A 16,913-nucleotide genomic window follows, 5' to 3' on the forward strand; every position below is an offset into this window, starting at 1 on the left:
TGCGTGATGCTGTCCTGCCTTGGCCAGGTGACAAGGAGATCTACCCTGTCAGGCTGCAGCCCTGAAGCTGCACCATGTAGCGAGGCTGCCTGGGACGCAGAGCACAGCATGGCAGCCTGCCCCCCGTGATCTCACTGGCCAGAAGTATTTGGTCGCTGGATCATAACCTCACTGCCCCGACACCTGAGGTCACAGAGTGGGTGAAAGCACTGCCAATGCACCACATGTGAATGGGCTATTACCTAAATTAAAGCAACTGAGGCAGGAGATAGCAATCAGGTTCTTATTCAGGGCAGGAGACTTGGTGCATATGCAGGTGAGGCTGCAAATAATAGCTCCCTGAGTTACGTTCCTGTGTCACGTTCAGTTTCAAGCAACCTTTCCCCAATCTCTTTGGATCTAGTTTGTTTTCAAGGTGCCTAACGGCAATACCTGGGGGTATTGGTTACTGCCCTTGCATGCCTCTTCAGCCAGGAATCTTACTGGGAAAGTCCTCAATCAGATTGCAGTCCCCTCAGAACTTGCAAAGAGAGCAAATTGAAGAAATTCAGCCAGGATAGAAGGGAAATAAGACCATCAAAGCGAGAGTTAAAACATTATACCGTGCTGGAGTGTCTGTAGTTGATGGAGGTAATGAAGAACAAAGTATGTCTTATATCTGCCAGCTTTTTTCTTATTCTGTCCCTACAAGAGAAGAGGAGGACTGCCTCGGATCAGAAGGAAATGCTTCCCGTGTGAACCTGCCTATGGACGCGTGGCTTCCTGAGGCTGTTGAGTGAAATCATTTAGCATGATTACAAAAGGGCTGGATACCATATGGACATTAATAGCATTTAGAGCTATGTAAGCACCAGTAACAGGAGCAGAGTAATCAAATCTCATCGTTCAGTGGGAAAGCTGATCACCAGAGGGGGTCTGGGATTTCCCTCTTACACAATTGGTCCAGGTACGTCCATGGACTAATTGAAACATCAAGTGCTGTCTATGGCCATGGGCAACACCGTGGCCTAATGGATCTAATCTCCAAACAGATAGAGCAGCTCTGGTCACGTTCCTAGAGCAGCTCTGGTCACGTTCCTCCCCTCAAGCCTGATAGCTCCCTGGGTACTATCACCTCTGGCTGTGGTGTTCCCTCCCCCGGCCCCGGCCCCCGAGCTAAGCTTCAGGTACGTTATTCTGGCTGAGTTAATAGCTGCTGGATGAATTTCCCCCACCCCCCTTTATGATTTACTGTCCCTGTTGATTCCTTAGCTGATTCTTAACCTGAAAGTAGTAAAAGAAAAACATAGCTCAGAAGAGGGGGAATTAAATCCTTGGGCTCTGACCAGCCCCAAGGCAAGAAACAGCTTTATCTTACTTCCTCTTGTTACAACTTTTGTGTCCCTTAATTTCTAAGCAGATAGCAGGCTACCAGTGTTTTTCAGTGGCATCATACCATATAAGTATCTCTCTTTTTGTATTCCTGCTTAGCTGAGCTTTTAAAGATCGGTGACAGTCAGCAATTAGGCTATGAGCTGTAGCTTCTTGGCAGGAAAGAAAAGTCTGCTGGGCAGCTACTGTCATTAACAGTGAAAAACTGGCTTTGATCTTGTAGTGGAGGCTCAGATAACCTCTGCAGCTATATGCCGGGTCATCCCGCCAACCTGGGTCTAGTTGCTGGTGGCAGCAGCTAGTCTGCAGCCTAAGGAACGGGTCCAGGGAATTTTCTTGAAGTCTCTGCCGACTCCGGACCTGGCCTGGTGCTACCCGATAGTCCTCATGCATGCCTGAAGTAACTGGGCAGGCGACAGCAACGGCCATGCTGCAGCTGGGTACTCCAGAGCACTGAGGCTGGCTGTTTACCCAGGGCTAAACAGACAACGTCATGAGCTGTTGCCCCAGCTCAAGACTCTCTCGCTGCTGTGCCCATGACACACTTATAATCTTTGACTTCAAACTTACACCAGATGGTTCTTCTGCTTTCTTAGGTGTCTGTGCCCTTCTGCCCCTTCCCAGTCTCTCCAACCACATCTCGCTCATCGGGGCCTCTCGCAGCACAAAACCATACAAATCCCCATCTGTCGTGCTGTGGCACCAGCCACGCATCGCTGGCTGGGCTGGTGAAGGGGGCAGTCTGATGTTACGCCAGTTGTGGTGCTCACTGGGTGACTGGGTGGCTCGATTTGTTGAGCTGGTCCGGTGAGAGACCATGCACGCTTCTTTCCCCGTGGGTCGGTTTCCTGGGGCTTGAACCTCCTCACCAAACAGATATGCAGAAGTGTGCAGTCTTGGAGAGCAACAGCAGACTTCAAGGGAAGGAGAGGGGATTGATGCCTGTGTTTTTCTGCCTTTATATTTTTTTGCCTTTTACAATCCTAGCCAAAGCCAACTTCATGGAGGGCCTGGAGCAAAGCTGTAATAGTTCTGGTGTTCGTGCTTAATGATACCTAAGCGTTTGCTGAGGTATTTTAATTCCTGCCTACTGTTTTTTTCCACATAGATTCTTGTCAACTTGAAATAGCCATCAATAAAATGCTCTGGACACCTGGCTAATGCACAGCACTCGCCAGTAGCTCAGAGACTGTCTAAACCTGGCACAGACTGCCTTGCTCTAACGCTCTTGAGCGGTGGACCTACCACAGGGCTCTGCTCTCTGGCTTTCACACTTTACTTCACTTGTGAAGTGAAGCCTTGATCCCGTGGCCTCTGCTGAGGAGAAAAAACTCACCGTGCCCTCAGCTAGCAGTTGGTCTCGCAAGTTTGGCTGAAGGATTCTGGAGGAGCTCGGTCCCTTCTCCTGTTTTCCATAGCTCCCTCCCTCTTACTACCAAGCAGTGTGTGTGGGGGGGGGGGGAGCCTGTTTCTTCCCCAGGAGTGCTCTATGGAAAGGCACAGGGAAAAGCCAGTTTTTCGGTGACTAACTGGAACACCAAGAATTTCTCCGAAGGAAAGAGTTCACCCTGTTATTTTCTGAAATTCTTTTCTTACCGTGTCAGGGAGCTAACCTGCCAGAGAAGTACAACTTAACAAGCACAGGATTTGCTACCTCCAGATTAGTTTCTAGCTGCTTTGTCTCTTCCTTGTTTGGCTGATAAAAGCATTAGGTAAATATTTGTACAATGCAGACAATTACACTCCTTTCTTCTCTTTTCCAAGGGTCAGCAAAATGTCAGCAATTGGCATTTGCATCCAGCCAGGCTTCTGTATTTGCTATGCAGTGGGCTGCATGCCAGTTGTGCTTAGAAACTTAAACACAGGCGAGCCCAGGAATCGCCACGGTGGACCAGACCTGCAGTCTGCGCTGGCCAACGTCCCTTTTCAGCAGAGACCAATTCTTGGAATTTCATTGCGAGTTTATTTCAAAGGAAGTTGTCTGAACTGAAGTTCTGAGTTTAAGAACAAAAACAAATAGTCTCTCACCTCTGCACAAAAATTAGTTTTCTTGGAGTCCTTTTCCCTCAGTGAATTTCAGGGAAGGAACTGACGGTTGAAATAACATCATCGTCTTCATGGATACCATCCCATAAGTTAATTTTTGTATTCCTGCTTTATTTACTCCCTCTCTAGTCTAGCCAGGCCTCCTCCTCTTGCTCTCTCCTCTGTAAAAAAGTTTGCTGCCTTTAACCACTGATAAGATGAGCCCTCAAAGTAGCACTGAATTTCAGATGAACCCAAAGGACTATTCCAGCCCCATTGCAAAGCAGACTGTATATCCAGCTGCAGGATGATAAGAAACAGTAGTCCATGCCTCATTGTCCTCAGTGAGGTGGGAATTCGCCAACTACATGTTATTTTATAGGGAGATACAGGAATCTCTTCTTCTTTCCTATAACATTTAATCCCTCAGGCGTGATCCTTGCTTAGGCTGTGTTAATCAGTAGATTACTCACCTGGAGTGAGTAAAAAAAAATCTTCTGCACGAGTTCAATATTGGTGTTGATATTTTTAGTCATAGACTAAACCCACAGCTTCAGATCAGAATCTGGAGGTGGGATGACGTAGATCAGAAATTCATCACTGAAGAGCATTTAATAGGATCTGAATCAAAACCACTCATCTAAACAGCCACTGGCCACAGGGGGAGCAGGACACCTCTGACCCTTATCTGTGACTATTTACTTTTACTTTTTCATTGTATTTCTTGCACTTTCTTTTCGTTAATCTTTGCAGTCCACAGCACCCAGATTTGGGACCGAGCCACACACAGTTTCACAACTCTGTCTGTAGGCGCAATGGGGCCCAGAGCTCAGCACAGCCGGGGAGAGGAATCTTTCAAGAGGCCATTTGTGGCTTCTAGTTCTTGGGGTTGTTTTGGGTTTGCCTTGGCCTCAGTGTAGCTCAGCAATGCTTTGGAGCTGATCTAAGTCACGCAGCTGATAAAGGCAGTTGATGGAGCATGCTTCCACTTTAGCTGAAATGCCTTTCCCGTGCTGCAGGGTTGGGATGGGGCAGGGTAAAGATGGATATGCCAGCTCCACGAGTGGATGTTTCCTCAGCCGTGGGCTCTGCTGCCTTCTCGGAGCATGTCCCTGTTCCTTGTTGCCACAAGAGCAGTGCAGAGGGCTCAGATCAGCTGTCTCAAGATTCAGACATGCCAGTTCCTGTGTGAAGAGGGAAGCTGGAAGCTGGTGGGATGTTTCCCTTTATATACTGAGGTGACAAACTCCTGTGGGCCTTGCAGAGTTCTGGGCATGAAAATGTTTCCCACAGATTTGCCATCATCCCTGGCACCTAAATTTCCATTCTTAAAGAAAATATGCAAAGAGCTCAACTTCAGTCGCTGGTACAAAGATACCTAGCAGGCCCACCACCAGCCTGGGAGAAGCAAGGGCTTGAGGACATTTTGGTACTTGAGCTCTTCACAGTTAAGCAAGCTGTCATATGATGTGGGCATGGCACTGAACTGCTGTCAGGTTGGGTAGTTGTTGACTCACTGCCAGTGTGTTTAGCAGACCTGAAAACCACATTGTTTACTAGGCTCTGTCTCACTAGCGAGGTGGACAATGTTACTGAGAGCTACAAGGCTATATTGTGCCTGCTTGTCTCTGTCCCTCATAAATCCAAGTTGGCCAAGGGAGTTGCAACAAGAAACTCAGAATAGCTCCTGAACAGAGCGGGTTGGGTAGGAACAGGGTGGGAAAGGAAGCTGCATTTGAACCTGGAAGCTGTCTTCACTTAAATACTGATGTCCTTAACTACGTTATTGCTAATAGTTTAGCTGTTTCAGCTCAGTGTCCCATCAGGCGCTGTCTTTGCAGTCATTCAGTATTTCCCTCAAGAAAGGAATACTGAAAGCTTTTATTTTGCAAATAAGTGCATATTCAGAATAACATTCTTTCAATGGTTAGACAAATTAGGAATTTGGCTATTATCTTAAGCTTTTCTCCTCCATATTATTAGTTAAAAAATTGTCTTTAGTGTAACCAGTAGCATCTTTGAAATGCACTTTATGATGAATCTATAATATAACAAACTAATAAAAGCAAAGGAAGTTTTTTTATTTGTTTGTTTTTTGGAGTATTTTTTAGGAAGGTAAAGGCCTTTTCTTTTTCTCTATCTGTGTCAGTCTGCCCACTGCAAATAAAGTAAACAGCTCCTAGTCTCTACTAGGCAATTCCAGAGCATTGAGGTCTCTCAGCCTCTCACAGGACCAAATTATTCTGGTAACTGCTGTGGCTTCTTTTTTTAGCATGTACTCTGACATCTCTTTCTGTTTCCTCTGTGCAGGATATGAGAGCTGGAGAGAACTGGCTAAGGCTCTGGCAGACAGGAATGTCCCAGCGGGGGACCCAAGCCTCCAGTATTACTATCTTCAGAAACTGGGACACCAGGTGAGGAGACTTGGGATGTCTTCTGAATGTTTGAAAGGGAAAACCTCCCTTTCTGATGTTGGGGCCCCAGGAGACAGCTCTCTCTTCACACAAAAAGAGAGCATGCCACAGCACAAATTCTGACCTGGGTCACAGCAATGTGAATGTACAATAACTCCACTGTAGTCGATGAAGCTGTGTTAGATGCAATCAGCCATAGTGGTGGTCTGAAGCTGGCTGCGTAGCACAGGACGGTAGCAAGATGGAGGCAGAAATAAAAGGTCAGGAGAAAGTTTGTAGCTTTCTAGTGAAGTACATCTCAGCACTGCTACCTGAAGGAAGTGTTGGAAGAGCTGCATCTTTTGGACCTTTTAAAATGAGGATAGACAAGAAATTGCAGAATAATCTAATTTTTAGCTCCATGCTGGCAAACTTATAAAGTGCTGTTGTCCTTTCCTCTTGGTGTGTCATCATGGAAATTTGTTGACACAAAGGCAGGGAGCATTTCTCCCATACTATATCTGGGATGGCTGGCCTCTCCTTTGAAAAGGGTCTGGGAACTTGCTGTTTTCTCACTTGTTCTTGTAACTGCATTTGTGCCCTCTTATGTAGCGTCAGTGTCCAGTCATTTATCAGGTTACTTTGACTTTCCTTTACTTGTGTTTCAGAATGAAGAGCAGCAAAGAGGTGGGAGGAATAAATCAAGTTATGCATCTGTGAACAACCCTGTACCATGGATACCAGAGGTTGGTACCTTTCTTGAACATTTCATATGAGGGAGTTGTAATTAGAGACCTGCGTGGTGAGATAAGAAGGGTGGACCTCTGCCTGGAAATTCATTTACTTCCCTAGAATCCATTCCCTAACATCCCATCCCAGCTTAATGATGCTTTCAGACCTAAGTAATCACCTAGGAAGACAGGAATGCGCAGGTTCCTGATATTTATGTTTCTTCTCCAGCTGGCAAGGCACCAAGCATCCACTCACAATTTCCAGAGAGCAGCCAGGCCACTAACCCTTAGAGGTGAAGTTTATTCAGGCTGGAAATGTGTTGGACCAAGAATTCAACAAGCAAATATGTGCTGTGGGATGTAAAAGTGTTGTGCTATGCTATTGCTCTGACATTTGCTTGTTATTCAACCCTTGTACATTGTACACAGAGGTTTCTTCACTTCAGTGGCACTTCTAATGAGTAGAGACCTCCTCTGATGACCCTTGAAAACTGGGGCAAATGCTCCCTTTGTTTTCTTCATGCTTCATTTATTCTTCCCTCCTCCGCTGTCCCCTTATCTCACTATTCCTCTTCAGATAAGGGAGCAATGCAGCCTGCTAATAATGTGAGGAACACCAGCCAGGGGGCATTTGGCTAATGGGGTCAGCTCACTAAATTCCTCGAGGTGATTAGGGACCTGCACAAACGAGAAAGGCTTTTCGGTTGCCCTAACAAGAGAGCAAGCTTTGGTCCCAGTGTTGAGGATATGAGACGGTCACTGGCTGGCAAATGGAAAGCAACTCCCCTCAGCCATCCTTTTGGGCAGTGCTGCTCCCCTTTGTGCGAGCTAAAGCATTCCAGGAAGCAGCCAGCACCAGTTACTGTCCAGTGCACAAAACCAGACTGGATGGACCATTAATCTGCTCTGATGCATCAGCTCTCAGAATTGCTGGTCCCAGCTTGAGCCTGACAGCCTCCTCCAGCTGCAGGGCCTTGCAGACAGCGTGCAGGCAGGGCTGCCTCTCAGACAAGCAGCTGCTGGCCAGGAGCCAGTGGGAAGTCACAGTCAAGGCTGCTGCTATGTGCAGGATGACACAGTGTATTTACTACTCTTCTGTCCCACGGCACTGAGTGTTTTGGGCTCTGTGTGGTATTTCCTTGGCTTGTCTAAGGCTTTTCCCATTGTCTCTGAACTACCTTGGTGATTTCTAAAAAGCATTTTAGTCTTGAAATCTGCCAGCTCTGGTGTTTCAAGAGCCTTTACCTGAGTTAGAAATATAGCTGGTGGGATACACTCTGTGGTTTGGGAGAAGTTGTGTATGCAGCGCAGGGCCGATCTGGCAAGCCCTCTGCTCTGGTGGTAGGGTGTCTTTGTGCTCCTGTGTGATGTGGTGCCGGGCAGGCCACAGAGCAAGTGCCTACTGTGCTGGTATAGCACTGCCAAGAGGGCAGCAAGCAGAGACGTGCACTGTGCTGAGCAAAGGGAAGGAAGCGGGACCTGGCGTGGGCTGTGCAGCTGGCCCTGAACATGGGCCCATGTTTAAAAAGGTGACATGTACCTTGTGCCTTGTCCTGCGCTGCTCCTTGTAGGGCAGGAGAGCTCTGCTAAGTGGCAGAACTCCTCCTTCAGATCACAGTTCAAGTGAAGCTCTTACCTCCTTCACTAGTTTTCTATTTGTCTCTTTAAGGCAAAATATCCTGCCCTTGATGTGGCACTGTGTCTGTACCCAGAGGGTCAGCAGAGTGACCCTGAGCGTGGTAGTGGATATACAAGGTCCATCGAGGAGATGGATCCAAGGGCACAGCTTTGCATGGAGCTGCTTGCTGTCCTCTTAACAACCTGCTGAAATTTCTTCTAACCTGAGGATTAAGTTTTTTCTGCTCAAATTAATTACCCAGGATCTATGATCCCATTGTCCCCTTCCTGCAGCGTCTGTAAGAATTTAATTGCAGTCTGATTCCTGTGGTGAGGGGAGGCAGTTTGTCCCCCACAGGTCATAAAGCTGGGCTTTGTTTGAACAAGGAGGTATACTCCTGACGAACATGAATAACTTAACAGGATTGCGGGGTGAGCCTGCAGCTAGCATGGCCAAAGAAGGACAGGTCTCAATTTTCCTCTTTCAGTTTAAGGAGGTGAAATTGGTGGTATAAATCTTCCATCTCAGAAAATGCTGTGGGAAAATGTGCATATGGGGTATCCCTAAAAATCCCAAACTCTCCATTTGGGGGAAAGCAGGATTCAGCCTCATTTCTGGGTTCTTCAAGTTGTGAATGGACGTAATATCTACCCGCACCAGCCCTTCCAGATATTAGGCCTTCTAGTTCACACAGTCACCCTCTGCATCCTCAAACTGGAGAGATGTCAGACATTTTGTTTCATTAATTCAGGAAGGTGCTTGGCTATCACCAGGAAAAATCATCACTGTGGCATGGTGAATGTGACTATGTTGTGCTGTATAAGGATAGGGGGAATTTTCAGAAATATTCCAGGTCGGTCTGATTTTTCTCATTTACCTCTGCAAAAGCCTCTGTTCAGCTCGAAGGGGAGAAAGGTTAGGGCAGCACTGGACAAATTTAAAAACTCAACTCTTCGTATACTCAGTCTCAGGACTTCTATTGGAAAAGTAAAAGAAGTCCTCTCTACTATCCTAAAATAAGACTGGGATGTGGCTAGCCCTATCTTGAGGAGCGCATCCCCTTGCAAGCAGCACCTGAGTAGGTGCTGCACTAAACCAGAGTGTTGATCCTGGATGTCATTGTCACCACAGACACATCCCAAACCTTCCCTAAAAGGGAGCATCCTTTCCTTACTGGGTTGAAAGATAAAGCTCTTTCTGCTCCTTGTCTCCCTGCCCAGGTCCCTTCTTGCCCACTCACCCACATCGGGTGTCAAGGCTCCAAGGGACAGGGGGTCTATGTTGCTAACTTGTCTTGATGGATACTCACAAGTGCTTGGCGCAGGAGACGCTGGAGCAAAGTCCAGCTGCTCACTGCTGTGTGTCACCCAGTCAGGGAAGCTGGTGAAGGCAAGAGGAGGGGCCACGACTGCTGTGCAGAAACAGAAGGGTCTTGTAAACTCAGCTTAAGGAGTTTCCAGTTTGCAGCACAATGTCACCATTCTTCGCTGGCTCAGACTCCTCTGTGATGAGTTTATCTTCCTCAGTGCTGCACATTCCTTGGGTTGTGTGCAGCTGATTTGCCTCTGAGATGCCAAGGCTGCCCAAAATTAAATTAGGAAAGACCTCTCTATTCCACCCTGCTCCGGTTACAATCCAGCGGGTCGTGTCACCAGGACTGCAGCCCTTCCACTGTGCTGCTTGCCATGGCACCAGCCTCAAGTGCTGCTTCACCTTTCTTCCGTGGGACTCCTTGATCCAGAGGAACCATTTGGATTGCGGTGTCACCGTATTGGGTGATTTTTTCGTGCTAGTGTCCAGACTAGGAAAAGCCTCATTTTCCTATACATTTCTATTTTCTTAGGAGAGGCCGATAACCTAAAATTCCTTGCCTGAAGCAAGTGGAAATACCAAAGTCTCTTAAAACAGGCTGAGGGATTCATACCGTTGTTAATTCAGTACATTCAACGGGAGAAGTCAGCAGCTGGGATAAGAACCCAACTGCAATCCCAAAGCCACAGACCCTGCTGAGTCCGCACTGAGGCAGGGACCTGTCGCAGCTCTCACCTCCCCGTACTTGTTAAGTTTTAGCTAGTTTTGCCTTCGCACAGTGCTGTCATTTTTTTTGCTTCATGCCTATGACATTATGTTCAGGAGGATATTGGCTGGCTCAATTGGCTTTGGGAAGAACTGCTCTTTCTGTCACCTGTGCAAGTGCTCCCGCGCGTACTCACGCTGCGCCACCTTTCCTGACAGTGCTCCTGGGACATAACCTGTGGCCCTTTTGAATCCAACTGGGTTTTTCTAGTATTTTTTTGTGCTACTTCAACAGGGCAGAAATGAAAAATCGGGTGGTAGGGTTGGTAAGGGAGTAACCTGAGGGGCAAAAGGAGCCCTTTAATAGGAAGGCAGAGACTGCAATAATACCAGCTCCTATTTAAGGCCAGCCACTTGATTCCTCTTCGTAGGTCTGGCCAGATAAGTCTATCCTAAATTTCCAAAGCAGATGTTTTTAAGGGGAGAAAGGAGAACTTAACTTGTTACTTACTAGGTTCTAATTTTCAGCACTTTTGAAAATCAGGACCAAGTAGTTCCACGCTGGGAAGTGAAACTCAGTAGGTACTTTTTACACAGTCCATTGACCTTTCTCAGGAGCTCTGTGCCTGAACTGGGAATGATGGTGCCACGCATCCATTGCTGCAATCAGCAACAAAAGCCCCAAGCAGGAGACTTTTCCTATATGTTCCAGGGGGGGCGCAAATAGCAAGCACAGGAATTTCTCAGCTCCCAGCAGTGGGGAGCTATAAATTGAGTGGGAGGTGATAGAGTTTCAAAACAGCTGCTGCGCCGATGACGCTTGGGCCCTAAAATTAAAGCCTAGCTCAGTTTTCACTTCCAGAGCAGCACTTTGGCTGCCAGCACATGTCTTTGGATAACATTCTTCTCCCCCTGCTTTAGAAGAAGCAGAAAGTAACCTGGGCTGCCATAGCTCAGAAGAAAATCTGTTGCTTTAGAAAAGACCCAAAACCACATGCAAGAAATGTTTGTTATTTACCAGCTAATTAGTTCTCACTGTTGTGAGCATAGGAAGAGCTTCTTTGTAATCTTGAGCCTTGGGAGCATCCTCTGGGTCTTTCTCTGCCATGATGTGACTGTAGTGCCAGCCTCTCCACAGCGTAGGAGTGTTGTGCTATGTTTGATACAGATGTGAGCCTGCTATCTGCCACAGGCAAACAAATCTCCAAGAAAAATAGCATTGCTTGTGGGTAGCAGAAACTGACAGCCAGAAGACTCAGTTTCTGGCAATGACTAGCTGTGGAAGCCTAACTTTTCTGTTCACATTGCATGAGAAATAGCAATTGTTACAACTTTATTTGGCTTAGAAAAGTGGTTTAAGACCCCTCAGTGTGAATCTGGATTTGGCCAAGGTGAATGGATTTGCCCAGTAATTACGTTACAGTTCCTCATTTGTCACCATTACAGTGATTTATTCATATCTTAGTTCCCTGCAGTGTCCCAAGTTTCTCTTGGCTAGATCTATTGCCCTGAACCTTCTGTGTAATTCCCCTCTAATTTTGTGCAGCATCAGTTTGGAGATTTATATCCATTTTGTTTTGCTTCCTTTCCTCTTCCCTGGTGGGGAGAATCTGGGTGAAGGGCTGTCAACAGAGGAGGAAAGAAGAGGATAGTGGGGGACAACATGGACATCCATACAAACAGTGGAGCCCCTGCCTGCAGTGCAGACTGTAGCGAGGGAGGGCTGAGGAGAGCCCACGCAAGAACAGCAGTGGTTGTAATTGTGTTTTGCCTGGCACACAGTGATGGTTTTCACGTGCATGACTAAAGCCCACAGCTCACAAGCAGTATTACTGCATAAGCTGGTACCAGGCCAAATCTGCTCCGTGTCCTTCCCTCAAGCCACAGTGTATTACAGAACAAAGCCCCAACCTGTTATCCAGGGAAAAATAACTCATGCAAATGGTTCCTCTGCCAGAAGTGCACTGAGGGGTTAGAGTGCTGTTGCAAACCTGCTGGAGAGACTCCCCAGCAAAAACTGAGAATTTGCTGCCACCTGTAGACATTTGGGTGCTGTCCCAACTCTTTCCGGAGCCCTGCTCACACAGCTTCAGCCAGGCCCCATAGTTCGTTATATAGGCATGACAGCCATGGCAAACCTCCCCAGTCCCAAGGCAATCTATTCCTTTCTTCAGCATTTCCCCGTCTAAGGTAGCTTCTGAAGTGCCTGGCTTATTTGTTCACCACTTTTGGAAGCTGGTTCTGTGAAGACAGTTTCAGTGTCTAGCTCCACTGGTTGCATGCAGAGAGCTTGGGTTTTCCTGAGAGGCAGACCAACTCTTGCTTTCTGAATAGCATATGACAAAAAGAGAAGAAAGTCTATTCCTTGAGCAGCGTTTATCTGTAAGTCCTCAGCAGCTAACACAGTTGCCCAGCAAAGCTGTACTCCAAGACTCCATGTCTCTGCTAGGCACAGAAAGCCTCTCCCTGCAGAGCCGGCTGGGCAATTGGGACAGTCATCGTTACTCTCTGCACAGCCTCCTCTACCATCTGACTTTGGGAGAGAACCCCCCACTCTCTTCAGCATTTCTGTGTCTCTACAGACGTGCTGAGGTGACACCATACACTGAACTGCCTGTGCTGCTGCTCCTCAACCTGCTGAGCCTGCATTTCCCAGATCATTTTCTTTTTCCCCACCATACTCTCTCAGTTGCACCATGTGGATAGGCTTCAAAAAGGTGATCTACCAACTCCCTTCCATAGGATGTCCCTTTCTCTCCTTTGGTCAGTAAAGTAGCCTTGAAATGATGGGGGAGCTCAAAATGCCTTCTTGGATGATATCAAACCTTACCCCCTCCAAGCTAGATTGTAGGGGACTGTTGCCATGCCACAAGGTGTCCCAGACCATGGCCTCAGAGAACAGTTTTCTGGTTAAACATCTCCTTGGTGGAGCAAAATGAAGTGATTTGTTCACCAGAAAGGTTTTCTAAGAATCCCAGCTATTTAACTGAACTCTCCCCAGCACTGTCACAGTTACCTAGTTTTCTTCAGACTGTCACCCGCCCCAACTCCAAACCCTCAGTGGATTAGACACAAGGTCCCTTGTCTCATGTAGACCCAGACCCTCATGGCAGTGGGATCTTCCTTCTCTCTCACCATCTGTTTGGTGCTGGGCACCAGAGAATGACAGGAGAGGGGAGAGATGCGGGGGAGGAATGCAGCAATTCATGCTGCTTTGCTTTTACACCCTCCAGTTCCAGGGCCAGGCCAACCTGCATGTGTTTGAGGACTGGTGCGGCAGCTCCACTGAGCAGCTCAGGAAAAACCTCCACTTCCCCCTCTACCCCCATGTAAGTAAGATCCAGATATCCCTTCTCCACAGTTCCCTTTCCTCCCTGCACCATTTCCTGGCTGGCTCACCCCTGCTCCCTTCACATCCTGTCCCCATCCCTCTCCATCACCACACCTCCTCTTTCCTCCTGGTCCTGGGGAAACAGTGCCCTCAGGAAGCTATTACAAGGGTTCAGATGAGCCATCTCTTCTGCTGTGGAGAGGAGGCTCATTTTAGTCCTGCTGGCCTGCCAGGCCTCAGACACTGGGTGAAGGAGACCTTTATTAGGTGCTCTCCCTCTAAGTGGCTAGCAAAGATAATGTCCCATTCCCAACATCCCTCCAAGATCCCCCATGCAGTTTTCCCCTCCCTTGTCAGTGCAGCACTACCTCCAATTTTTCCTCCCATCTCCCCTGCTCTTTCCCATTGCCCTCATCACACCATCCCCTCATCCTCCTCCTAGAGCATATACTTCCTTCCACCCACATGTTCCATTTTTTTGTCCCTCCCTCCCTGCCCCTTTCTCTCCCCTCTAGTTCCACATCTAATTATTTTTTCCTTTTTCCACTTCAGGCACGAACTACACTAAAGAAACTAGCTGTGTCCCCAAAATGGACCAACTACGGTCTCCGAATATTTGGCTACCTACATCCTTTTGCTGATGGTGAGGGCTCTGAGACTGCTGTGCTGCCTCTTATGTGTCTTCCCATCTGCTTCTCCCTCCCTTCTTGATACTGAAGAATAACACTCTCACCCAGGCAAGCCAAGCATGAGGCCTCTCACGTAGGCGGCCCTGCTAGCTATTGGTAACTGGCTGTTGTGTTGGCATGGATGAAACACATCTGCCTTTATTGTAGGGTGAAAAGGAATAGCACAGAATAAAACAGATTTGAATAGATAAAAATCAATGCTGTCCTGAATGCACAGCCTCATGACATGTACATGGGCAAGAGCAGAGCCTAAGCATTTCCTCTCTTTCTTGCATGCACGAGACTGCACATGACATCATTTATTTTCCTTCAGCTCCCCAAGTGCATGAATGCCATATGACATCTGTATCACCCAGTACATGCTTTTGCCCAAAGCAGCCCACTAATACTCACACCCATGTGCTGCTGATCCTCTGGCCCTTGACTGTCATCCCTGTAACACCGGCCAGAGCAGCGAGACCCAAACACCTCTATCGCCCTTCATGGTTCCACATATATATTCCTGGATACACAGCTTCTCATGCAAAACATTTGCTCTGGAAGAAAAAACTGGAACGAGGGAGACTCTGCATGGACTTCTTAGCTCTCTAGGTTAAATTTCAGATGAAGCCAATGCAGAAGGGACAGTGAACCAGTTGCATTTGTAATGTTTGGTTTTAAATCACAGTAGTTAGGGAGTTCAGACAGGATCAGAGGAAGGGGGCTAATATCCAAAAGACGGGTATGATTGCACCAGGAAAAAGGTTGACAGTAACAGAGGATCTGAATCCATTCTGTGCAATAGACACCTACCCCACAGCCCTACTTACTCCCTCAATTTCTTAACAGGGGAGTTTCAGTTTGCCATTGCTGCGGATGACAATGCTGAATTCTGGCTGAGTCCAGATGAAAAGATCTCTGGTCTCCAGCTGCTGGCCAGTGTAGGCAAGGTACAGTGCATGCTGCATGGCTTCTTCCATTAAGGCTTTAATGTTTCTCTGGGGATGGAAACTCTCTTATCTTATGTACTTCCTCAGCTGGCTAGAATTATCAAGCCTCTTTACCAGCCCAACTACAGGCACCACCACCACAGATGCAGGCCTGGTATGACATGATGTACCTTAAGCCAGTCACATACTGGCGCTGCTGTTGGGAATCCCAGGTTCATGATTAAGGGACTTAAATCTATCCTCAGCTTGTGGATCTTACAGAGAGTTTACTGAGAGGAATGGCTTAAGTTTCCCTCTTCTTTGCCCCATTCCTAGCTGCACAGTAACCAGGGAAGAAATGAATCTTAACTAAAGCATTTGCTATCTCTTCACAGACAGGGAAGGAGTGGACAGCACCAGGGGAGTTCGGGAAGTTTCACAGCCAGAGGTCAAAGATGGTGAGGTGAGTGAACAGACCTCCTCACTTCCAGCCACCTCTGCACAGGGCTAAAAAGTCAGAAAGAGAAGGAAAGCAGACGCAGACCTGTTCTGAAGGCTTGAAGTTAGAAATATAGAGAAAGAGGTTATTTTGGGGTATCACTGAAGTGAAAGTGATGCACCCATACCCATGCCAGCTGCCTTCTGAATTTGCTGCTGAATGCAACACTGAATGTTCTTCCCTTGAGGAAGCAACCATTAGCAAATCCAAACTCCTCTCTAGGAACTGTATCCAGAGTTTTCTGTCTTGGAACTGGCCAGGTTTCTCAGAGGCCAAAAGCCCAGCAGGCAAGACTAAAATGGAGTTATTCAGAATTAACCAAGAAGAGTCTGAAGCATTCTAGGTGCGCAGGAGAAGCTATCCATGCAGCCATCAGCATCTGAATTTTCTTGGCAGTCCGAACCCTGCCCACCCTGGGAATTAGGTTGTGCTTAGTGGGTGTGGAGCACCCACACCCGTTGTCTGCTGACAAGCTAAGAAATGTTCCTTAATGCTCTTAGTGACAGACACATTTTTCTTCACAGGTTGTCAGCTTCAGGCAGGTACTATTTTGAGGTGCTGCACAAGCAAGATGACAAAGGAACAGATCATGTGGAAGTAGCAGTAAGTCTATGCAAATAACCATGCTGTATATATGTCGTCTCAGAGCTTGGGAATGAAGTTTGTAATGATTTCCCTCCCTTCCCAGGCCCTAGCTCCTCTTTGCATGAGATGTGTCTAGCGCTTTCCTGAGCCCTTACATACCTCTGCATGGGACAATCCTGACTATGTTTGGACCATGTGTCTGCAGTTCTGCTCTCTCTTTAGTCTGTCTTGCTGTGCTCTGTCCTTTCCTGCTTTGGATGAGACTCAGTTCTTTCCCAATCTCTTGCTGCTATGTAGGCTCGATCATAGTAAGGAGAAAGAGGAAGCTATGAGCTCATCCGGTTAAAAAAACAACTTGTGCCTGCTCCTTTTGCTCAGGCTCAATTAAATCAATTAAAGAAAAAAAAAGTAACTCATACTTCATTTTAATTTATTTCTCTGTTCCAGTGGAGACTGAATGACCCAGAAGCAAAGTTCAAAGTCATTGACTCCCAATACCTCTCCCTTTATGCTAGTAAGTATCTTCACCATAGGTTTCCCCGAGCACTTTCCCATTATCACATGAATTGTAGTCCAGCCAGGCAAATTCCATGTGTACAAACTGTTAAAAGAAATACCTGGAGACAGCTCAGGAAAGAGACCTCTGGACAAGGGTGTGGCTCATTATTAAACATGAGAGAATTGGAAGTAGGATTGGAATGTTGTTTTAGGGAAATTTAGAGTTAGTGAGACTGTTCAGAGTCAGAG

General features: G+C 47.2%; 1 protein-coding gene across 1 annotated transcript in view; it reads left to right on the top strand.

Annotated features, from left to right (window-relative positions):
* The window catches only part of B4GALNT3 (beta-1,4-N-acetyl-galactosaminyltransferase 3), a 67,477-nt gene that overhangs the window by 33,702 nt on the left and 16,862 nt on the right, over positions 1-16,913 (top strand). The window contains exons 2-9 of the mRNA XM_062567376.1: positions 5,707-5,810; positions 6,458-6,535; positions 13,388-13,483; positions 14,038-14,128; positions 15,003-15,103; positions 15,478-15,545; positions 16,106-16,184; positions 16,614-16,680. Of these exons, the coding sequence (XP_062423360.1) occupies positions 5,707-5,810; positions 6,458-6,535; positions 13,388-13,483; positions 14,038-14,128; positions 15,003-15,103; positions 15,478-15,545; positions 16,106-16,184; positions 16,614-16,680 (684 nt within the window). The remainder of the gene's footprint in view (positions 1-5,706; positions 5,811-6,457; positions 6,536-13,387; positions 13,484-14,037; positions 14,129-15,002; positions 15,104-15,477; positions 15,546-16,105; positions 16,185-16,613; positions 16,681-16,913) is intronic.

Source organism: Rhea pennata, chromosome 1, assembly GCF_028389875.1.
Source record: "Rhea pennata isolate bPtePen1 chromosome 1, bPtePen1.pri, whole genome shotgun sequence".
In the NCBI taxonomy this organism is placed as follows: Eukaryota; Metazoa; Chordata; class Aves; order Rheiformes; family Rheidae; genus Rhea; species Rhea pennata.